Here is a 26211-nt window from a genome sequence, read left to right on the forward strand (position 1 = left end):
CTCATGCTTTCGCTGGTCTCGCGCAAGCGCGCACACGTGAACGCGGAGCACAGAGAAGCAGTCAGAGCTACAGGCTACAGTGAGACTAAAAACAGAGTTCATATGATGTTTTTCAAAACACCTTTTTATGTCGCGGCTTCAGGACACTTGGATCACTACGGATGAGCATGTTGGAGATATTTTGTGGTTTCAATTATGTGTTCTTGGACGTTAGTCTGGGGCGCTGTCAGCCATTAGGTGTGCTAGCTGCTCCCCCCGCTGATCTCCGCAAGGGATGTGAGGACTCTAAAACTTAACCAGGGCCTCTGTCGGCATATGGGTGAGTAGATAATGGCTGAATTTTCATTTTTGGATGCACTATCCCTTTAATGTTGTATCATACAGGTAATGCAGTCCTTTGCTGTAATATTTGGTATATTTCCACAAGTAGCTGTGCACTTAAGGGTTCAAATGGATTAAGGAATATTATACACAAAGTTTCAAGTATTTTAATTGAGCAAAGAGGAACTGACATATTGTTATATCAATACTCATTTCAAACACAGAGTTAATACTGCATTAAGCTCTTGTACCAGAAAACCATAACCATGATGTAAAAGAGGTTAAAAGACCCCATATGGCTCAGACAAACTGCACAGTTGGATGGAAATACTCTGTAGAATTTTCACCTGCAGTGATCCCTTTCACATTACACACAGTTATTTGATCCATTGTTGATCTAAAAATGTTGATAAATGCGGCTTTAACATTTGTTGAAATTATGTAAATCCACTGTTTTGATAAAAGAAAGCACAAAGACGGTTGTCCCTACATGCAGTCACTGTGTGATCAGCTCTCTGTCTGCTGCAGTGTCACGCTCCACTGGGCTGAGAAGTGTTTGCTGATATCGTGTTTTTCTCCAAAGCCACACAGGTCAGCCCCTCAGAACTGCAAGATGTGTTTCAGGAGACCTCCTCCAATATCTTCCAGATCAACGCCAACGGTAAAAAAAGACCATTCATCACTAAAACTGAGCGTCTGTGTGTGTGTGTGTGTGTGTGTGTGTGTGTGTGTGTGTGTGTGTGCGCGCGCACATGCATTTGTCCTTGTGCTCCAGTCCTAACATAAATACTTTGAGACTTTTGACCAAGGACATTTTGGCCTTGGGCATTTCTTCAAATGGATTCTAAGATTAGAGTTCTGGTAGTTTTAGGATTAGGGTTTGAATTTTGGCATAAGATTATAAATAGTACTAGGATTAAATTAAGGTTTTGATCACTTTAGGAATAAAACTTTGGTCTAGTGATAGAATTAGAAGTAGTCGTTGGTTTATATGAGGGTTACAGCTAGTTTATGGTTTGGGTCTCAAGTAAGAGCTGGTCTAAAATTAGGATATGGGTCTATGATGAAGATTAGAGGAAATACACTGTTTAAATTAGGGTTAAATTTAGTTTCCGTTTTGATGTTGCATTTAGGGGTCAAATTATCATAGCCCCTGTTGCACTGCCTGTTTAAGGTGGGAATATTGCGCTGTTATGCCGCCTCACAGTTCTGTATAACAGGAAAGATCGCGGAATGTAGGGACAGAGTGGTCTCGCCACTACCACGGGAGGTAGTAAGAGCGCTGAAACACAGCTAAAAAGCAGCTAATTGCAGTTAGCAGCTAACTCAAAGAAGAAGGACAGCAGCTGAAAATGTCTGCGAATTAGGAAAACAATGAGGTCTGAGAGCTCATCAGCCGCCATATAACATGGACGGTGAATGAATGTTATTGTCACCCAGCAGGCACTGAACATCAAAATGACATCAGAAAGACTTTGGACAGATGATACATTTTTGTTGGAATAAAAATTGGGTTGACCATATTTTAAATATCTTATGACATTAAAATTTTATGTTGTATGGTCATTAACATTATGACATTTTGCAGACGTTGCAGGATTTTGGTCTATACATTATGACTAAATGTCATTATTCTACGTCCAGATGATGTTGGCATGAGACATTTGGAAGGCGTTGGATTTTGGTTACTTGACAACACGACTTAAAACCTACAAAATATCAACATCATCTGCCGTCAGTGTTCTACATCAATGGATGTTGGCACTAGACGTCATCCTCATATTGGGCCCCATTCGCAAACAGTGTGTACACACAAATCTGTGATTATACCATGCGTTCAAACGTTTTAGTAGAAATTTGAGATTCATCAATATTTTTCTCGTCTGACTATGTACCTACTGTGGGAACAAATTTAGAACTGCCTCAGACCTATGCTCAACCTGTAAAGGCTGGCTGTCTTAGAAAATGTAAACATGCAGCTTTTAACTAAATGCATGAGATATTAAAACCATAATTGTTTAAAAAGGCTTCAATAGACAATATTTAAAAGGGTTAATTTACTAATGCATTGGTCAAATGTATTAAATGACACCCTTTCATTCCCATCAATGATTAATTAAAACATTCAACCATGAAAATGAAGTATCACAGTTTTTATTATACATACGTTAATTAGTTGCTACCTAATTAGTTGGTAGCCCATTAACAGGCATTCAGAGTATATAAAAGATTCTGATCTACCTCCAAGGAGCTGTTAAGATAGAATATCTAACCTTGCTGGAAGATATTACAGTCCATGCCTTCAGGAGAGAGCACATCAGAGATCGACATGTTTGAAGAGAGGGACGAACGGCTTATCAGCTGTTTCTAACTGCATTCACATTCATAGACACTCACTGACGATCTGACACTGGTGTGTCAGGGCCTGAATATGTGCATAGAAAAAACATCACAGCTTTCTCTTGAGTTTGCGTGTGCACTGATTTTATGCGCAGAATAAGATCGTTAATGAGGCCCATTTAGTTTTTGTCTCCTGATGTCACAACCTAGATTCAAGCAAATATCAGTTACAAAAGATGTTGGTGGCCAACTGAGCATGTTAATGCCAGTTTCACTGTTTATAAAACTCTGCCAATGTGTACATGTTATGTCACACTAGAGGCAGACACTTGTATTAAACGTCATACCTGTCGTACCTCCATGGATTTCAGGATATTAAGCGTAATGATGCTGCTGTCATATCGTTCTCCGTAAAAAATAGCAAAGACGAGATAAAAAAGGGGCTTTGTAGCAGTTCTATAGCATGATCTCTGTGTGAGAAGGGCTATTAGCAACAGGTTTAATGCACATTTAGCCGCATGTCTTAAGGTTAGGTTTAAGATTTTAAAACGGTGCTATGTTTGAAATATTCTTTTGGTTTATTTTAAGATAAAATCTTGAGTAAGGGCTAAATTTAAGATTCAGGGTTGAGCTCAAGATTTAAAAGAATTTAGCATAAGGGTAGCTGAAAAAGATTTGCTATGATTTAGCTTTTTTTTTTTTTTTTTTAAGAAATACTAGTTTTAAAGTAGTATTAGAGAATCTTAAGCAACTGTAAATTTACCTCCATTTAATGTGTATCATTGGTTGTTAGTTGTCATTTCTCTTCATCACTATTCATCCATTTCACGAGGATGAAATCCAGCAGCATGGGTAGAATTTGCTCTAGGTTAGTATCAAAGTAATTTTGAATCGAAGATGTGAGTTTAATTAAGACTCAAATTAGTTTCATGGTAAAGAAAAAATGCAGAGTTTTCTTTTAGACTTAAAGGGATACTTTACCCTCTTACCTGTAGTGCTATTTATCAAACTACATTGTTTTGGTGTGAGTTGCTGAGTGTTGGAGATACTGGCTTCAGAGATGTCTGCCTTCTTTCCAATATAATGGAACTATCCATCCATCCATCCATCCATCCATCCATCCATCCATCCATTTTCATCAGCTTCTCTGGGGCCAGGTTGAGGGGGTAGCAAGTAATGCACCCCAGATGTCCCTCTCCCCAGTGACTCTTTCCAGCTCCTCCTGGGGGACCCCAAAGTGTTCCCTGGCCAGATGAGATATGTAATCCCTCCAGCATGTTCTGGGTCTGCCCCAGCGCCTCCTACCAGTGGGATGTGCCCAGAACACCTCTAACAGGAGGTGGCCAGGGGGCATCCTAATCAGATGCCTGAACCATCTCAAGTGACCCCTTTCAAAGCGAAGGAGCAACGGCTCTACTCTGAGCTCCCTCTCTATGTCTGAGATTTCACCCTATCTGTAAGGCTGAGCCCAGCCACCCCATGGAGGAAATTCATTTTGGCCACTGGCGTCCACAATCTCATTCTTTCGGTCACTACCCAAAGCTCATGACCAAAGGTAAGGGCTGGGATGTAGAAGGGCCAGTGAATGGAAAGCTTCAACTTCCGGCTCAGCTCTCTCTTCACCATGACAGTTTGGTGCAGCGCCATCACTGCAAATGCCCCACCAAACTGCTGATCCATCTCACGCTCCATTTTACCCTCACTCATGACCAAGATGCCAAGATACTTGAACTCCCTTGCTTAAAGCAATAACTCTCTCCCATCCGGGAGGGGGCAATCCGCCATTTTCTGCCAGAGAACCATGACCTGACGGAGGTGCTGAATCTCATCCCAGCCTCTTCGGCTGCAAAACGCCCCAGTGCATGCTGGAGGTCACGGTGTGATGAAGCCAACAGAACTACATCACCTGCAAAAAGCAGAGATGCAATTCTGAGGTCCCATCACCTGCAAAAAGCAGAGATGCAATTCTGAGGTCCCCAAACTGGACCCCTTCCTCCCCCCAGCTGCGCCTTGAGATAATGGAAGTAGATGGCACTTGGCTTGTGGTGCTAAAAAATGCCAAAAACGTACATTTGAAAAACTCAACAGCAATGTGTCTTTCCAGAAATCATGACCTGGTTACACAAAAATAATCAACAGACCTTGTTTTGAGCAGTTTCACGTAGGAACTATTTTCTTGCCACCGAACTGCATCAGCCAACCATATCACCATACAGAATCTTGGGTACTTGAAAGAGCCATTGCTTTTGAGTTTTTCAAATATATCCGAGTACCATCTAGTTCCATTATATTGGAGAGAGGACAGACATCTCTACAACTGATATCTCCAACACTTAGCAACTCACACCAAAACAATCTACATTGATAGACAGCACAACAGGTAAGAGTAAAAATGTATACTTGATTTTGGGGTGAACTTGCCCTTTAATGTCATGAGTACGAGTGTGTTTTTGAGTCCCATACACAATTACTGTTTGTATTGTTCCTCCAGTTGTAACACTAGAGAAGAATCTGCAATCACTGGGAACATCTAGAGATACAGCAGAGCTACGACAGAGTCTGTGAGTAACACACAAACACACACACACACAAACACACAAACACACACACACACACACACACACACGCCAGTGGTGGTAACTCAGTACATTGAGTCACTTACTGTACTAGATTTGAGATGTCTGTACTTTACTTACTGGTCTCATTTTATAGTACTATTCTTAAGAAGAGACACCAAGTGTGTGCACATTCAGGCAGAAATAATCAGGGGCAAGACAAAAACAATCTTCACTGCAAGGTAATGAAGAATTTTTATGCAGCACTTTATTCTACTCCACAACATTTTAGAGCAAAGTATTACTTTCTACTCCACTACATGACCCTGGTAGCTATAGTTACTTGTTACTTTACAAACGAACTTTTACATACACACTGTAACATGATGATGCACAGATGGAAAATACCAAACCAGTGTATCAAATATTCTCAAAGGATTAGTAAATTAACCAGTTAGTTTAGTGAAATAATGAATCAGTGAATGTTTTAATACATGATTAATTGTCATTTCTCAAGCAAAAATTATATATTTCATTGTTTCAGCTTCTCAAGTGTGATATTTTGCAGCCTGTCCAGCAAAACAAATCTTTTTGGTTGGACAAAACAATACATTTGTCACATTAACATCTGGATAATTGTGTCAGCATTTCTTTTTTTTTTTTTTTTTTTTTTTTAACATTTTACAAACTAAGCAATACATAGATTAATCAATGACCATGTCATAATGACCATTAATCCATAATTTATTGAAATAAACATTAGTTTCAGCACCATAAAAACAGTCACTAATAACCTCCTATTTTAAATATTAATGCATGAATAATGATCAAGCAAGTGGCAACCTACAAGGCTGAAAAGTGAAGCCAAGGCGGAAGTGCCAAAAACTGCAGTTCCTCAAATGGCCACTTGAGGCTGGCTCCAAAAGTGAGTAAATCCCCAAAGATGGAAGCTAGATAGCATCCCCAACTTTACATGTTTACAGCCTGGTACAACAAATGGTTTTGGTCTTTTTAGCTAATTTCATTGTTCATGACAACTGTACATGGGGTGAAAAGGCCTAAAGTTTGCATAATTAAGAGTTTAGCAGCTGAGAGTTACAGGTGGGTGCAATCCGTCCACAAGTTGCTACTAAAGCCAGTGACAACATTGGTTAGGTACCGTAACCAGTTTTTTATTTATTATTTTTGGCACTTGCCATGTATTTATTTTTTCATCTGTTTTATTTATTTTTTAAATAGAAATTCTATAAATGTATCCTTTAAAACCTATGTAAATGGATATGTACATGTATTGGGGTGGTTAAGGTACATGCACTACCTGGCACCATGTTGTGGACCAACGCATAATCAAGGTCATTGTTATTGTTATGTTTGGTGTATAGTGTTGATTTATTTATGTACTATGTTGTATGTTGTGTTTTATGGCTGCAGCATGGGTGAAGACAAATTTCCCACCCTGTGTAACAATAAAGTTAATCTTGAATCTTGAACAATGGCGTAACCCCAGATTTGTAGGTGTAGCTGTAGCCTTTGCCATTTGAGTGTGTTTTCAGTTCATGGAAGTTAATTATAATGTGTTGGTCACCTAAAACAGTCTTGTTCAGCGTTGGTTGTACTAAAAGTACTAAGTCTGCTTTTCAGTAGTGAAAATTAGTATTAGCATTGTCACAGTTACACTATTGACTGTAACTGCACCAAGCTAACCAAGCTAGCAGCTAGCATGAGGGTTATTTTGATCCAAATATGGTCACTTCTGATTCTGAAAACCCAAAATGGTGACTGCCAAACTGTCTGTGCTAGTAATATATAATAGCACATAGTATCTAATAGCATACATTATATAAGCACACATAGGGCCTTTTTCTGTCTGCTCCACCCCTGAGACACACATTCAGAAGCACCTCCTAAAAACCACTACAATTTCATTGTACATACGAGGTCCAGCTCAGTGTAAGGGTTTCATTTATCTCCGCTTTCCAGAAAAGTGCTTATTTTCTCTTTGTTTCATCGTCCTCTTTCATATTGATTATTCTTTTTTAGTTGAGCTGCCAGCAATTACCAGATTCAAAGCTGATGACAAAGTGGCCAATCTAAGATGATTGTGTCTGTTTAAAATGCATTATATCCCACTGTGTTGGCTGGCATGTCATCAATTCTATTGAATATTTTTTATGATCGCCTTGGAAACTTACTGACAATGCTCGGCTGCTTTTATTTTTAACTGCCCATTCTCCTTCAGCAGTATTGATGCTGGATGCAAACAACACATCCAGTGCCTCCGACTGATGCAAATTACATCCACTATGATTTGTTGTGTTGTGTAGCAGCTCTGGGTTTTTAAAGATTATTCCGGAAACCAGTCAAGAATTGAATGGTGATTTTAGAGCTCATTCACTACAGGCTTTTGTTTTAAACCATTGTTTTTGCCGTTTCAACAGTTTTCTCTTGTTCTCTGTGACACACTTTAATATGATCTGAGTCTTATGACAAAATTTGAAAACATTTTAGACACATAATCCAAAAATGACAATGATAATCATAGCTATCTGGGGCTTAGGTAAATGCTTTTCCTGTATGGTAAATGCTGATTGCAAGCTTCTTCTCCCCAACAAGAGTCAAAATTGCCAGAGGGTACAAGGTTCATTTAGTATGGTATCTGGAGCTTTAAATCATATCACATGATCTTAATCAGCAGATGGAGTTTACCCAGCTGTCATGAGATTGTAGATGCTTGTCTTAGCACTCCGAGGAGTTCTCATCCATGTTGGCTTAAAAACTTATCTTCCCCCTGATAATGAAGATCATGGCATGATCAGATCATTAAGAGGAACCATTCGATGGACTTTATGTTAATATTGTTTTCTCAACTGCTGTTTTTTTAAGGCCAAGAATGATCTTTAAACCTCAGTCCCTATCAGTTATTTTTATCAATTGATACTAGTCATTTTGCTCAGGATTCAACCAGGAGAGTTTCATGTCCATCTAAGCTGCATCATATCATATCATTTCATATCAGTGCTCCAACTGTCAGTCACCTAACGTTGTCAGTGCAGAAAACACAATTAGCCTTTAAAATACATTTACCATATCAAAGCTAGTTTATCAAACTCTTGAGACCAGATGCATAAAACTGCGGATTCATGACTTGGCAGAGATACCAACCCTTTGACATTCCCGGTTCAGGAAGAACCAATGCTCTGTCATGCCCCTTGGCGTTCCATGGTGTTACACAAGGCCCCCTGTACCATCTCTATGTGACGCACAGTGGGGCCACAGCCAACTCCCTCTGAAATTTTTCTCTTGTGTGGAACCCAAGAGTTGTTAAAGCCTGAAGATTTACAATAACTGCATTGTTTCTAAATTCATTACATGACTCAAGCAGAAAAGCCCTAGATACTCAGAACGATCTCTGAATACTTGTTCTCTTCTTATAGTCACATCGGCAAGGTCCTTCAACAATGCCAGAGTGGCTGTCCTTACGCACAGCAGCAGCTATTTATAGCATCCACAGTGCTATCAATGAGTCACACACCTGTGAACTGCCATCAGCAGTGATGTCTTAATTCTCATCAAAGAATTGTAGCTTTCCAAAAATATGTTGCACGAGTGATCATTTAACCTCACGTACGTACATGTTATAATTGTTTACTAAACAATCTGATGGCCCGTGATTGTTATGAGGTTCTTAACACACACCGTAGGTGGAGTTAAGTAGTCTCATGATTTAGTTTGGTGTCATGGGGGTAGTAATAGTAGATGGGGTGGTTACTCAGGAGTCAAACCACTTCAGTCAGTCAGAACAGCATTTTTTATTTCCTGAATTATTTGCCCACATTCAGAGTAGACAAAACTAGACCTAGCACATTCAGCTCAAGAACAAGAGCTAATAAGAAATCAACACAAATAAAGAACTTAGCCAACAAACAATAATAAATATCGAACAGTTAAATTTGCAAATTTCATCTTCTCCTTTTTTTTTGTATTGCACCCTGGATGACTTTTGCCTTTTCATTTTCTGTCACTCTGATGCTCTCAAAATATGTTCCACCCCACACACATAAATACCCACAAATGCTCTAGCTTGTTCAGACTGTGATGATCACTCACTGATGAACTAAATAGGCTAAAGGTGGTACTCCTACGACCAGCCTGTTCTCATTCCAAACTCGTCAAATACCGCTGTTTATGCAGTGCTTTTGGCATCAGACCATGACAGCAAAAGGCACCTTTCATGGCAGTATGATACGCCGAAACAAAGTTAAAAAATTTGAAGCGCCACTGGATAGTGTCACTTTGAAAAGTTGCCAGTAACAATGTAATATGAAAAGCTGGAAAGTCCCTACAGGGCGAGTGGGTGGGAGGGCAGGTGGATGGGACCAACAAACACCAAACTTTCACCTGGGAACCTGCTGTTCACTTCCTGTGTAAATGTTGAGCCAAAGCATGATGATTTTTTTAAAAAGTCAACCATGTGCATTTGTTGCACAAGGCAATAAATGTAAAAATGAGGTGTTTTACCAACGTTGTAAGTGTATTTTAAAGAAGACTGTATATATCTAATGAGCAGAAATTATCGATTCCTGTGAAAACAGAACCATTTGTTGAAAAGTGAGAACATAAATAGTGTAAGCTGACACACCGCCTCAACAACAAAAGCAGCAGGAGGGGAACCTAGCATGTCATATTTACACATAAATGGCCACTGATAAAGCAGCAATATTTGACGAGTTGGGAAGAGGACCCGTTACAACTACAGACCGCTGTTTAGCACCTCTGAGAAGCACCCTAGCGGCGGTCTATGTCGCCTATGGGAAGATATGCCACAGGCTTGTGACCAACCCATCAGTTGGCCTGGTGAACCTTCATCATAGAGCAAGCCTAATACACAAAGTGCTGCTTTAAAAAGTCAACACTCAAAGGCAGAAGTGTTTTACATTGTTATGATCAGAGTGTTTGGGGAGTACTGAACATATGACTTGGATAATAGTGCATGAGTTGTGTGAGAGTTTGCAATCGGATTTTTGATATAGTTTTGCTGTTAATGTGGACCCTGATTATTGTAATTCATTAAAAATGGATGCCTTTTTGTATCCTCTGTTTACCGGAGACATGCAAGAAAAAGTTGTCTTCATGAATTCAAGGTAAAACACATTGAGTAATTGATATGCAAATGGTCAGTTTGTGGATGAAGTATTCCTTTAAGATGGCTGAGCAGTAATTCATCCAAATGCTAAGTACTGGTTGGGGTTTTAAGTGGTTTTGAAAATAGAGAATGTAATAGTACCCAGTGGAAATCACACACAGCCACTGACACCCCCTACGCTCTCTGCTCCTTGCTCCTGTGCCTTGTCTCCTTCATCATTATACACAACATACAACACAGCAACATACATAACAGCTATCTGATCTCCAGCAAGACACACTGAAGAACGCCATATACTGCATTTGCTTTACTAATAACACACACACACACACACACACACACACACACACACACGTGTTCCTCTGCAAGAAACAAGACTCAAGGGAGTCTTGTTTGTGTCCGTGGTTAAAACAGTAACCCGCCATCTGCCTGCTTGTCTTCAGGCAAAAAAACCCTCAAATCTCACGGTTAATAGAATTTGACCCGCCCCTGTAATCGTGGAAATGCACACGGCAAAAAGTCTAAGTAGATTAATGGCCGGCACCCCCTGAGTGTCATTGTCTTTGTTAGCGCATTAGGCATTCACTGGTGTTCTGGCTGTAACATGCCAGAGGACACGGGGGTGTGTTTGGAGGAGAGCGCCCCCGAACGACTGACGGCCTCTTTGCATACGCAGCATGCTACACTACATCATAATGCTAAAAAAAAAAGACTCTGCAGCAAGAAATGAGCGAACTGAGGTTAAACAAGAGCAAGTGAAACTGAAATAATTATAGTGCTTGAATTATTTTTTTTCAATTCACATATTACTAGTGGTGGAAATTAAGAAAGTACTGTACTTAAATACAGCGCTGACATACATGTACTTCACTTGAGTATTTACCCCTTCTATTGCACCACATTGCAGAAAGGAATAGGCTATATATTGTACTTTTTACTTTTTTAAGTGATTGCTGGAGTTTTATGTTGATTAAAACTCTCAGAAGTTCAACACTGCAAATATCATACCAAGATTGTTTTTGTCTATTGAGTCTTATTTGTTTAAAACAAGTGAAATAATCATCCAGTGCATTTAGATAATTTCAGCCTGTTTAATAGAAGTCAATTTGTGTAATTAATTCTAGAAAATAGGCTGACAACTGTCTCTTATCCTGTCTCCTTTTGACATTTTCACACATATTTTTAAGTCTAAGGCTTAAAAATAAGTACTTAGAAGATTAGAGTTTTTTTTTTTTTTTCAATCATATCATATGTCAGGTACAAGTGATAATAGTCTAATAATATTTGATATATGAAAACACTCTGAAAGGGGGGGCATTCTGCGTGATTAGATTTTGATAAATATGATACTTTAACTACATTTTGATAATACTTTTTATACGTTTACTTGAGTGAAACTTTGAATTCAGGACTTTTACTTGTGGTGGAGTATTTTTCCACCATGGTATTTATGCTTTTACTTAAGATAAAGATCTAAACACTTCTTGCACCACTGCTACAGCTAAATACTTGAATACACATTCAGAGACATTTAATAGAGTGCTGCAGGGATGATGTTTAGTTGTAGGCTAACACAGATACTAACATTTGCCCTAGCTCCCTTGTCTAAAAAACAACAAACTTACACATTTTGTTCAGCCAGTCTTCACAAATGAACACCACGTTTAATGATTTTCGAAACCTAAAGCAATCGCCAGAAGTAAAACGCTACCATTAAGCTATAAACAAACTACACCAAGGTCACATGACTTCAGCATCACCACCAAAACAAGGCTGTAAGGCTGACATTGGAGTGATGATATTCCGTACTCTCATTCAGCTACTTTGTTAGGAACCACCTTTTTTAAGAAAAAGGACGAAGAAAGGCTTCAGCATTCACTATGAGGTTATTTACTGACGTGCTTTGTGTCGTAGAACAAAATGTGAAAATCTCTAAGCTTGTGTTAACCCTTTAAAAATGGACCTCCCACAGATGGCAGCAGGAGATTGCTGTTTGCATGATTCTGTTTAAATAGATCTAAAATTAGAACCGCATTAGCCAGCATTCAGTCTTTTTGTAGCAGAAAGCTAAGGCTTCTGTCATCCCCATCATCATGTTATGACCTTATGTTAAGTGTTGGGCTCATTACTCTAAAAATGTAATATATCACTCATTACTCTTTTCAGAAGTAATACTATAACTTTACTTAAAACTCCCTGCCAACACTAATTTGTATCACTACTCATTGTATTACTTTTCTACATCCCAAAAAATTGGTAATTGTGTCTCCAAAAAGAAAGCGTGCAAAGGTTTTTTTCTTTTTTTTTTACCTGGGGGTCTTAAGTCTTGTGACTGGTATTCTCCCAAAAATCTGCTTGAAAGAAGGAGAGTCACTCATGGAGTAACATTTCATCCACTGCATACCCATCCACAAGCTTCAATACTATTAAAATCCAGTTTTGGTTGTCGCGCCATTGTAGTGCTTCAGCCAGCCTCCACGGTTGAGTAGGGTTTACCTTTGGTGTGGTGTATTTCCTGGAGCATCGTGTTGTGCTATTAGTTGTAGTCAGTGTTTCAGACTGGAGATTTGAGGATGTGGTTTTCGCAGTGGAAAGAGTTTTAGAAAGACTACCTGCAGCAATAGTGTTCTTGTCATCTTTCCTTGCGACAAAATCAAAGTAATGTGAATATTTCCAGCTGCTAAAGTAAGCTGTTTCTACCTTCCAAACTAGCTTGCTGGTTTGTGACGTGCCTGCACAACACGATGATTACAAAAGTGAACCTGCTGATGTCAGAATCAGAATTAGAATCAGAAATACTTTATTGATCCGCGAGGGGAAATTATTTATGTTACAGATGTGTATATCTATATCTATGTATTACAATACCATATATATCTATCTAAAATAAAAACCGTAATAGCTAGAACGTTAATTCTTTTTGCAGCAGAAAGCTAAGGCTTCTGTTTTCTGTGTCATCAGATTATACACTTGGAATGATGTCATTGCATTACGTTATATGGTGCAAAAACATGCAGTGGCACCAGAGGAATTAATGATGACTCATGTCTTTGCATATCTCAAAAGCAAAATGAGGCTTATGTTTCTTTTTCTTGTTAATATGTTTTGTGTTTTTATTTTCCAAAACTTGATGAGAACAGTCTGATTTTTGAATATTTGTTTAATGACACAGTTTCAATACCACTGTATTACCAACCATTATGGTTTATAGACTTACGTGACTTTTTAAGCTTAGGTTGGACATTTTAGGGATATGAAGCATTTGAAGAGACTCCAAGAAATGACATCCCACCAAAGTAAATGGTAGATGTAGACACACCAATTTCTATTGCAGAGTTTGAAGGGTTAACCACAGACCTTATTTCAGGCATCTAGACAAAACCCCTTTTTAAAAAACCCATTGACCAAGGGAATCTAATGTGTTAAAATGGCAACAAATTTGCAGGTTTTAGAACTTATTCCTGCAGCACTCTATCAGAAGAACTTGTTGGAATATTCATATCACACCCAGCACATGCGAACACACATGGTGGCAGGGACATAATCAACCACACGTTTACCGGAATGACACTCAAGGCCCCCGAGTTATAGAACTGGTAATTACTGAACTGTGTAATCACATCGCAAATGTAAAAGCAATTCCCAGGAAAAATTGAGAAATCTACATTTACGCAAACATGGCCGGGCACAAGCAGGAAACGGGTAGAAATGTCACAGCCATCTTTTCCGACTCAGATCATGACTGTGTGGATGCACCTCTCCACCTCATCCTCCTCCACTCTTACACAACAAGCAGGCATCACTCTGCCTCTCAAACCCACGTTAAAGCGCAGCTTTCCTACAGCCATGTGTATGTGTGAACCAACAGTAGGTGTATGTTCTGTTGGAGATGCACATTTAAATGTCAGATGGATTTCATAACTGCAGCTGTGTGTGTTCATATAGCTATAATTTTACAGTGTTGGAAGGATGTAGGAACTGAACTGGTACTTTCCTGTTGCTCTCATAGATAATCACCTGAAAAACATCCCTGTAAATGTAAGTATGAAATGTCAAGTGTGTTTTGGATCAGGTGCTGCATACATGTGTAATCATCATAATGTCGGGAACATTGGAATTGGAGTTTAAAAGAAAGTGCTGGTAAAGGTATTTCATGGATTTTTCTTTTTCACAAGCACAGTTACTTTCACACTTACCCTCACATACATACACTGCATATCTTTGAGGCCTAACAAAGTTGTTGAATACATTTCCTTCTTTATGAAACCTTTGCAAAGCTGGTTGTCTGAAGCCATGTATGGATGTTCATTCTTGACCTTTGGGAATATTTTGTGGGGATAATCTCAGCTCTACGGTATCCTCACTAATGACAAGGAGTTTTTCACAGCATCTCATGTTCTTCATTCAGTGCATAGCATTGGCTCAGGTGACAGAAATGACCACAGTATGGAACTTTGGTAACTACACTGTTTACATCAATGTTTTCATCAGCTATCATTCTTCTCTGCCTGTTACCTGCTGCATTGCTTTGTGTCATGGCCAGCTCCTGTCTATCAGTTGAATAGAGCCAGAGGAACATCATATAGTCTGCTTTAATTTACATTTCATTTTGATCTGAGGACCCTTACGGACAAAAAGAATATGAATAACTTACCGGGTAATTGATAAATGTACACATAATTTGACCTTATGACCGCTTCAGAGGTAGGGAGTCACCACCTTTTTTGTCTTTCTCATTAACCAGGCTGATAAATCTGAATTAATTATTCTTTGGTGCTAACTGAGCCAACATGTCTTTATATGTGTAGCATGTCCATATTGACAAAAGTTCAAACCTTTATATTTGTATGCAAGCTGATACGATAAGCTAAGCTAAGCTATCTAAGCAGCTAACAAATATTGGTTTAAGTGAGTAGCCATCAACCTGATTTTAAACATCTAAAGAGCTTCTATGAAAGTAAACTGTGTGGTAACCAGATCAGGCCTCTAATTGAGACAGGCTTTCATTTGGCAAAAAATATGTAGCAACATAGGGACTTGGCGTTTAATTCGGACAAAGCCTTTTATAGAAGTTTTGTGATAGTTTAACATTTTGAGAAATATTTTCATTCACTTTTTTTTTTTTTTTCAAGAATTCATTTCTATGATTTCCCTAACAGGAACAAAACAGGATCTCATCTTGTGTGACATATATGCGCAGAGGGTAGGAAAATGACGACCGCCAGCGAAAATATTTTTTTTAACACCCTGCATCCCCTGGATCATGAATCATCATTGGTTCATTATCAACATGAGCCAATATCGCATCTGCTGTCACAGCAAACATTGCGATGTAAGATTACAGTAATGTCTATGGTAATATGCTCCATATTAATGAATTCAGTTACATTTTGTAACCTTAAAATAAGGTTATTGGGCCTCATTCACCAATATCTTCCTAAGTTTTTTCTTAAATTTGACCTTAAGAAAAGTCCTAAGAAAAGTCTACGTCAGATTTATGACATGTTGTTGAATGGCAGAATTGTTTGCAACTGTGTTCTTCGAATGATGAATCCAACTGTCCCTGTAAGTTGACAGCCCAAAGAGAAAAAGAAGAAGACCCAAAAGTCTCAAAACGGAGGAGCACCCAACTCCAAACACTGAGAATTTTTTATTTTTTTTCAAAAAGGTTTGAAGTGGCGGTGCTTCCGCAGAAAGTGGTGAACACGAAACAAACTGTTATTTTAAGTAGCATCATGAGAGGATATAAAATAACACAAAAAGATACATTATGTGCTGAAGTTATGTATTATTCAACCACCCAGACCACAAAATGCAAACTGTATGCATTATAGTAACACAACTGTCAGGACTGAGGACAGAGATGAGCGCTGTGGCATTGTTCAAGCTATTCATGTGTGTGTTTAGAGAGAGACAAAGAGAGGGTGAGAGCCTATTACTATAATAACTTACACAGAACGCTGCTTTGTCACTTTTTGTCCCGGCTGCCCGAGCCACCAGTGATATTTTTTGGTGTGATTAATCACTAATTATTAGATAGTATGGTTCCCATCACTGATTTGAATTGAAGAGGTAGTGTAGTAATTATTTTAAAAAAGCATAGTACTTTTTGTAAAATTATCAAAATAAGTTTTATAAAGATTACAAATTATAAAAATACTTTTGTAATATAAATCCTATAATGTAATACAACTGTAGAATTGAATAAAACATAACAACTAATTGTTCTGTACAAACCTGTCAGCACTAAATGTCCGTAAGAGTGTTTCTTTGTGTGCATAGATTCTGTTCGTACAAATCTCAAATAAAAAAAATGTATGTGAAAATTGTGTAAGTGGGTTTTAAGAAAGATTGCCTCGTAAGAAGAGTTGGTGAATGAGGCCCAATGTCTACCAGTGGAGGGTGCGCCAACCACGGTCCCGTATGCCTGAAAGCAGGCATAGGGACAGGCAGCTTTCAAATCTGGGCCAAGTATCAGACCTAAAACACAGACACCAACACTATGATTATAACATACACAAGGCAAGTTTCACTCTTAGTGGTTTCTATGACATGAGAAATACTTTAAAACTTAAGTAAAGTCATGTGACGCCAGTGCTTTTACTATTGCAACACAGATTTGTTCAGAATGTAGAATAACCAGGGAAAAGGACAGGGTGTCACTCTCTGCATCTTTCTGCCACACTATGGACTGCAATGTTAATTTTGACAGCTATTTTAGATTTAGTCTTTGTCTTGAGATGAAAATGCTTATTTGAAAATGCTTGTTAGTCTGGAGGTTTTAACTCGTGTCCTCTCACAGAGTTGGCGATTAAAACTAAATGTTCCTGTCAGTCAGAGAAAACTTATCTGAGTTCAGACTGTTTACTCACAGCACAGTTACACTCACAGATAACTGAGCCTCATATCTGCCTGTCAAACAGCATTGATCTGAGTGGAGTCCTATAGGGATCAGAAGTGAAGTCCAACAGCCAGTGGTTGTTTGCTCCGTTGCCGTTCTGCCATGGCGCTAACTGCTAACAGCCACCACTGCAACTATCAAACTCCACAAATCCATTCAACAGCTCCACCCACCATCCACACATGGCTGATTATTTACTGATAAATTAGTGCTCACAACTCGCACCAACCGCTGATGCTGCTCCGGTGGGAGTGTGTTTGCTGGCTAGCTAGAAATCCTGGTGCACACTATTTACTTGAGTTTACTAGCCTGACGCTCATGCAGCATTTGAAGGTCATTGCAAGCGCGGCCGTTCCTCGGCTTTCAAAGTCCGATAGTCTACCACTAAAATTTTTGTTATGTCTCATCAACCAAAATGGAACACAGGTTTTTTCTTAGTTTTTATTATCAAGATCTGTTTTAAACTTGTTATTGTCTGGTTTTCGTCATGTAAAAATGTTGAAAATTTTTTGTCAACAAAATTAACACTGCTGGACGGCTCTGTTCTTGCTTAAATGCAGAAGAAAAAACATAAACAATAAGGAAGAGATATGACTTCATTTCAAATGCTGTAAGAAATGTAAAGCTGTTAGGCCACAAGTGCAGTTTGTTTATACGAAGTGTTGGCTTTGTTATCATGGTGACATCATCAGGCCTGTAAAGTAAATACAGTTAACAGCAAAAGCAGTAGATGCGTCCTGCAAGGGAATTAACTCAGAGCAGTGTTGACTGTCCTGTCAATTGTGTTAACGCTTTACTGAGCAGATTATAAAATATCCATGATAACTAGGCTAATCAAGCTACATCTGCTGAGAAAAACTTTGAGATGTGATTAAAAGCTCACAAAGTGCAAATCTGTAGTGTTACTGAAAATGACACAGTTACTTAGCAATGCATTAATGACATAATCAAATACAGTCTGTATACCCATGCAATAAAAACAAAATGTTTTTAATACTTAGCATTACTACAGGTCAGATATTCTATTTAAAGGGCCAGTGTGTAATATTTGGCATGGTTTATTGTCAATCTGAATCTGAATCTGAATATTCTACCCATTAATATGTTTATACAAGTGTATAATCGCTATAAAATAAAATTCGTTTGGTTTTCGTAGCCTTATAATTATGCTTTTATATATATATATAGCAAGGGCCTTGCTTTAGAGAGGTCGCCATCTTGCGCCACCATGTATGTACGGCAGACCGAGCGGACAATCCAGCCAGCCAGAGAACGCGTTTCGCGTGTATAAATGAACCAACGAAGACAGCGGAAGGAAGGAAGAAGGAGGAGGAAACAGCAGAGAGTGTTAGTAGCTCGTCGATGGAGAGTAGTGAAAAGTTTTTTTAGTTATAAAGTTTGCTAATGGACCACACTTACCACGCAACAGGAGAGAATGAACCCGAACCGTCATCTGCGAGGAAAAGAAGACGCAACTTCACTCCTTGTGATGCACTCTCTGCGGCGCTTTTCCTCCTGATGATATATCTCCCCAGCGATGGTAGCAGTAGCACCGAATCCCATTCTGTGCATTCAGCCTCTCTTCTCACCCGCTCAGCATGAAACACATGGAGTTCCTCATCTGTATGCTCCGGCTCAAAGGTATGGCTCTGGGTCTGTGTCCGCTACAAGAAACTCTTCAAAATCACGTTCAAAGTCGTCCATTGCAGCTACTATAGTCCGGAGATATTGCTAGGCTAAATAAACAGCTGAGCTCTGTTTACCGGCTACGCTGTCAGTCAGTGTGTGGGCTGGAGATTGGTGGAGCAGAGAGGGGAGGGGGGTCCCCACTCAGTATGGTAAACGAGTATGTGTGTAAAGTTATGAAGTGTGTCTGTTACGCCAGAAGAGTCAGAGTTTGGGACGGAGTCTTTTACCCCCTGGAGTGTTACCGGAGTTTCTGGAGTGCTCAAATAAACGGGCCTTTTTCCCGAACGCTCCTCTGGTCTCCTGCTCGTGAGGGATTCATTACAATATCGTAACATGGTTTAGATTTCTAAATAAACATTCACCTCGTCGCTAGATAGACCTACTCCTGAAAAAGTCGTGCGCAAGGCTTTTTGTCCCTATGAGGCCACCGTCATTTACCCGACGGGAGGGGTGAGCGAGTGAGCCCTGCAATCTAGAATTTGACCACTGATGTCAGTTTTCAACCCATTTTACACACTGGCCCTTTAAATGTCATTAGTTAAGGGTCATGAGTTTCTTACTTAATAACAAGCCATCAGGTTTGTATTTACATGACAAAATAAAGGGTTATTCCACTATAATAATAACTGCTTTGGAGAGGTGTTGATGCATCTTTATGGTCATTTTGGAGCCCATGGTTCTGTTGAACTGTTTTATCTTAAACAGAAATTTTACACCACTGAAAATAGGATTTTGTTACTTCTCAAACTGGAAATACACCACTGGTGCAATGCAGTGGCACATTACACATCCCTCCAAGCTAAAGTGCTGCCACACAGCATATTAACCATACAGTACATACAGTAATGCTTTGAGAATATTAAGTGGAGTGCTACCTTGAAATCAATATTCTACTGTGAGTTATTTTACATGACCCTTCGCATGAAGAACCAATGTCACCAGTCAATGTAATTATTATAACTTTTTAATGCTAGATTGTAGGTATTTCTGATCCCTATATTAACTGTACTCTTCCACTGAGACAGCAACAAGATCACAGACATGACAGGATGTCAAGGTGCTGTGTGTGGCCTCCTCCACATGTACCATGTCACATGTTTTGACACTACTGTCTACACAGGAATGATTAAGATGGGTTCTTCCCCTGGTTTGGCTTTGTCAGAATCATGCTTTGTTGGATGTACAGAGGCGATTGGGAAGGACGTTTTGCAGATATTCCTCACTAACAGTACAAACAATTCAGGGTTTTCTGAATGGTAGAGAAGCTGTAACCTTTCATGGTGTGTGGGTGAGCAGCATACGTGATGTCACACCAAAAAATGGGACTGTTTTTATCCATAGATTTTAATAATAACCAGATGCCAGGTTGTGCCTATTCATTCCAATGGAGTTTCTCGCCTGGCACATACACCAAGAAAAGTTTCTAGCTTCTAGGTTTACTCCCGCTATATGTGCCCCACTTGATATGTGCAGTAGTATTTCTCCTGCTGAACCTGCCTGCAAGTTTCCACTCAGCTAATAGACTTTACATTGTGATGATGTCACAGATTTTGAAATCACTTTTCCCAGCCCGAGGAAAGTTTGACAAATATGAAAATGCCATAGCTCAAAAATTCAGAATAGGAGATATAACTGACCTTGTCTGTAGTTTGTAGTTTGTAGTTTGCATCAACAGTTATCTATCTCATGTGTGACAGAATAGATAAGCATGAATTGATCTCCCTATACGGTATATGTCTACCCAAGCAACATAATGGTTCATGCTTCAAATTCATAACCACTCTCAATTCTAAAAGTTTACTAATGTATTTAATTATTCATTACTTCAATTACATTGCTTTGTTGAATTCTCTACTCTGGTTGTTCAATCACGGCATTATATGGTGTGTTATTTCTGAAGAGCAGAATGCTGCTGTGAATAACATTGCTATGGACACAGTTCTGAACATTGTTCTGAACACAACATTTTTTGTGCCAATTCAGTGATTGTTTTTTGTAAGTAGCCATTTAATTTTTTGTGCCAAATTTATATTGAAAAGTGCTATACAAATAAAGTTATTATTATTATTATTATTATTATTATTATTATTATTAATAAGCGGTATAATGTATTCTTTTTTACTTTTGTCTATGTCAAGATATGTATTTCCAGGGATCTGATTTGGGATGGTGACAGTTCATGATCTGATCCTCTGAGGTTAACCTGCTCTGAAGCAGGCTAGGTGTTCAGCACAAGTTACCAAAGTTGATTTATCCATAGAAAAGTGAACCATCTTCCTGTTACTTACCACCCAGGCTAACCACTGAAGTTACCTAACAAAATTGTCTGCAGAGGTCTCCAAATGGACCTGATAATTAGAACAGGTAAAACCACAGAATATAGCATGCTCTTTGGCAGCCAGAGTTCAGGAGCAATTGATAGCTATGCTGCCACTAACATTATCTCAGTGATTCTACTCAGTGGTGCACACAAGGTTCTTACCTGGAGCCAAGTCATCCGCAGAGGTCCCCTTCTTTCTAAAACAGGTATTTAAAACCAGTGGGAAAAAAAATAAATAAATAAAAAAAACAAAGCAGTCTCACAATATGAATCAGTGTCTGCCCAAAGCTTTTTGCTGGATGTCCTGCTTGACACAGGACATCCAGAGGGAGGGTTTGAGGGGGACTGTGAGCCGGGCTGCCACTAACGTTAACTCTGCTTGTTTTCTCTAATAACTTGAGACATCCAATGACTAAAATCCTTCATCCATTTAAAATATATAGTTAAAACAACCAAAATCTGAAAAAGTGACAATGACATAATTTGAGGCTATAGATTGTATATAAAGACAGACCACATGACGGCTCCTTCAAAGTGAAGCCAAAACATCTTGATTGCCCCCTGCTGGCACGCTGTAGAAAGTCATAAACCCCACTCCTCCATTTTAGGGGATGGGACATGGACCAAAGTAAAAATGTAAAGTACACATCAAATGTTTTTTTGTTTGTTTTGTTTTGTTTTCGAAAGATGGTTTCTGTTATTGTAGGTAGTTGTGTTCATTTTTCTGGGGATTGACACCATGATTGACTGCTGTGTGTGCCAATTGGTGTGCTTGCAATCAATGGTGCTGCTCACAATTGGTTGTACGGGCGGGAACTCAACACCACAGAAATTGCCAATATTTAGACAGTGGCTCCAAATCATGTCACCAGTGCAAGACAGCAGTGGCCGTATTCGGGATATTTTTGCTTTATTTTTATGCACTGGGAGGAACTGGAAACGAGTTGTCCATCTTCATATACAGTCATTGCTCGAAACAGTGAGAAAGTAACTGGCTGAAAATGTTTTGATATCTGGTTATCTGGCAGATAGCAGGCACCTATGGAAAACCCTGTAACCCCCTTCTCACACCTGCGAGAAGCTAGCACATCCCAGACCAGTCCACTGAACAATTAAACTAAGATCAACTTTCCAACAAACTGCCAAAAATAACTTACTCCAAATGGGCTGTGTATTAGGCTTTGAGCTCTGCTGAAACACATCTGAACCCATATTAATACTGCAGTTGAACACATCCTGTGTGGACACTCATGGAGGGCCAAAGCAGTTGATGTGCTGCCTTCACTGTGTGGTCAGTGCGCACAAGGTGTCATCATACAGCACTGGTGTATTTTTGGACTTGAGTCAGTGCTGAGTTTTACAAATGTTCTGCATTGTCATCTGAGCTGATGACACGTCAGCAGTGTGTATAAAGCAACTCCAGTTTGGTGGTTTAATCCTTATCAGAGCCCAGTATAAGCACCGCTCTATCCTGTAAAGCCCTCAAACTATGATTGCATTTAGAGAACAGCACCCCCACCACCGAGTCTCTCCCACACCCTGCCCTCTCCATCCTTCACACCTCCCCCTGCAGCCAGCTGCTCCCAGACTCCTCAGTTCTCCTTCACCAGGGCCAACCAGACCTCAAAGGAATACCAAACACCAAGCGAGCAGGAGAAACACACAACAGAGGTGACTGATTGAAATTCACAGTGTGAGCAATTCCAATCTTTTGCATGCTGTTTCTGGCCGCCTGGCTCTCGAAGCTTGTTGTGGGGGAAGAGTGTGACTAGCAGATGTATCACTGTGCAGCTATACTGCAGAGGTCTTCTCGGGGGTCCTCAGTAGTGGGCGAGCTCTGATTGTTTGGTAACAGCGCATCAGTGGTGGGCAGGGCTTCCACTGACTCATGGATGATCCATCAGAGCTCATCAGCACTGAAGCACAGCTCAGGTTGTATTTTTAGACTGCAAGTTTGAAAGGATTCCCTGTACTTGCCTCTACTTCTACCTGTCAAATGAATATAATTTTCCATCTGTCACAGAAAGTTTCAGTTGATTGAGTCACTTAAAAGTCATTCTCTAGTATCCTTCCAGTCTGGTCGGTGAACGGAATTTGACCTTATCCTCAGCTGACAACTGCTTCTTTTTAACTTAATTTCCAAATTTAAAGGAAAAGCAATGATGGTTGGTTCATTGGTCGGTCTGTCACTCTTCTGTGCATGATATATCAAATCTTACTGGCCACACAATTTGGTATGTCATGCACCAATACCTGTTAACCCATAGACCTTAACATTAAGCCATAATTAAGGTAAAATTAGAAGTTTTCAGTAACTTTTACAGTTGTGCGGTGGAGCTTACTACTTTTATGAATGGGTTCCAAAGAAAAGCTGGACTGTGAGGTGATTTTGGACACTGTCCTGTTCCAAAATACAACCTCATAGGTTGTTTTTACCAGCGGAAATTACCCACAATGTTTATGTCTGTTGTTAGACGGCGACATCTAGTGGCCGTAATTATTTTGGGAGTTAAGGAGGAAGTCAGGTGATGTAGCATAACGAGGAACACGCTTAAGTTTCAGTCTTTCATCCATTAGGCTGCTATTCATGTCCCATGTGAAACCAAAAGTCAAATCAGAACTATTTAAACATCATATAGTATTAAGCCCAGCATACACTGTACAATATTTGACCGGATTTGACCCGATTTTTGAGACGCACGACCTGCCGACGCTCGGGCCGGATTTCCGCTTCGTCGTGCGTCTTATGCCGTGCAGTGTACGGGGGGAGCGAGGGCCGATCATCTGTTCCAGAAGCGCGGTCGGACGGTTGGATGAATTTCTGAAAGGTCAGAAATTTTGGTCGGCCGGCACAGACATTCGCACAGTTGAAACAGAGCCACGAGCCGATTCGCCAACGTCTGTGCATTTATCCCTCACTGCGCCTGCGCGAAGACATAGATCACCATGGCGACGCGTCGGTGGACTGAAAATATGGAGGCCAGGTTGGTTGAGCTGTGGCAACAGTATGAGTGCCTGTTTGACGTTTCTTCTTCCACCTACCATGACCGCTATCAACGGGAGAAACGCTGGCAGGAGATAGCCAATATTCTTCAGCTGCCTGGTAAGTTTTTTCTGCTCTCATATTCAAGCAAGCGCAACAAACATACAAGCTAGCGCGCTAGACGAGGTACAACGGCAGTTGCAACGGTTACAGTTACACACACACACACACACACAGAGGGTGCACCCTCACAGCCCATTAGTCCGACGTCCCGTTGTTCCGATATGTGATAATACTAGGCTATACTGTATTTGTGTACCATAGAGGATCAGCAAACACAACAAAAGTAGGCTACTGATCGAGATACAAGTGTCATCGAGAGGATAGAATGAAACACCATAACCTCCTGTTGTTAACTCTGGGGTCGGGGTTGTGTGGGGAGCTCTCCGCGGTGCTGAACGGCTCCCAGCGGGTGTATTTCTGCCTTGATGGTGCGCTGCGACCGGCTCTGGGTCAGCTGGGAAAGGCTTGAGGTGAAGCAGGCTCACGGCTTATGTGTTTGTCACTTTCTTTTTCATTTTAACCCACACCATGATCTTTTCCTGACCCTAACCAAGTGGTTTTTGTGCCTAAACCTAACCAGACCTTAACCACAGGGCATCATGATGATTTCGGAACAACGGGTTTAATATGGTCGGAACAATGGGATGTCGGACCAATGGGCAGTTCCCGTGTGGGGGTGTGTGTGTGAGATAGACAGAAAAACAGAGAAAAAGAAAGAAAAAGAGAAAGAGAGGGAGAGAGAGAGAGAGAGAGAGAGAAAGAGATAACGTTAAAGAAAAAAAGAGAAAAATAAAAAGAGAGAGAGAGAGAGAGAAAAAGAGAAAGAGAGGGAAGAGAAGAGAGAGAATCAAAACTTGGACTGACCTGTTTTGTGCATATAGGCTATATGAGAAGGACATATGAAACAGACTATTGCAGATCAATTAGGCTACAAAGAAAAAAATGTACATTGTACTTTTGATTTGTCTGGCCAGGGTCCTAATGTGTTCCCATCTTTATGCAGTCAATGAAGTGAAAACCAGAGCTGCATCTCTCAGGACCCAGTATGGTAAACTTGTGAAGCCAAAAGCAAGTGGCAGTGGACAGAAGCCACTAACACCAAAACACAGATGGATCCTGGCACACTTGGAGTTTTTAAAGCCCCATATGACGCACAGAGCAACAGAATCGACCTTGAGAGTAAGTGTTTTCGAGCATGTGCAATCCGAAAGGCACAGTTCACCAAAAAATTAACATTCTGTCATGATCTATTCACACTCATGGATTGAAGGATGGGTTAAGTTTTTTAGTTCACAAAACACTGCTGGTGTTTCAGAGGAAAGGGGTTTGCAGTTACTGCCCTAACAATTGAAGGAAATGGTGACCAGAATTCAGATTTAATTAAAATACATAATACAACCATATAATTCCTCCACAAAGCTCATAACAAAGTAATCCAGGTGTCCTAAAGCCCTGACATGCACTGCTGTATCACTGATGCCATGTTTTTAGCCTTACTTGTATGCCATGTTTGATCATATGTGAACATGGCTCCCATATAAAAAGCCACCGCCTACAGTACACATTAAGATTAAAAACATAGTGTTTCTGACATTTTCCAAAACAGAACACTTGGATAATTACTTTGTATGAGTTATGTGGGGGCACGGTTTTATTATACATTTTATTTTGGTTTGAACCAGTGTCACCATTTCATTCAAATGTTTGGGGGATAACTGCAAACTGTTTTCCTCTGAAACACCAACAGTGTATTGTGAGCTAAAAAACATCACCCATCCTTCTACTTCCATGAGTGTGAGTAGATGACTGAATTTTAATTTTTGGGTGAACTGTCTGTCACTTTCAGTTGTGTTGAAAAGATTTTGATCTCAACAAAAAGGTCTAGTTGGCATCCCG

At 39.8% G+C, this 26211-nt stretch overlaps 1 protein-coding gene across 1 annotated transcript in view; it reads left to right on the forward strand.

Annotated features, from left to right (window-relative positions):
• Positions 1 to 26211, forward strand: part of tsnare1 (T-SNARE Domain Containing 1) — a 1274638-nt gene that overhangs the window by 1072842 nt on the left and 175585 nt on the right. Inside the window, exons 4-5 of the mRNA XM_050047737.1 lie at positions 905 to 982; positions 5153 to 5222. Of these exons, the coding sequence (XP_049903694.1) occupies positions 905 to 982; positions 5153 to 5222 (148 nt within the window). The remainder of the gene's footprint in view (positions 1 to 904; positions 983 to 5152; positions 5223 to 26211) is intronic.

Source organism: Epinephelus moara, chromosome 6 (assembly GCF_006386435.1).
Source record: "Epinephelus moara isolate mb chromosome 6, YSFRI_EMoa_1.0, whole genome shotgun sequence".
NCBI lineage: Eukaryota > Metazoa > Chordata > Actinopteri > Perciformes > Serranidae > Epinephelus > Epinephelus moara.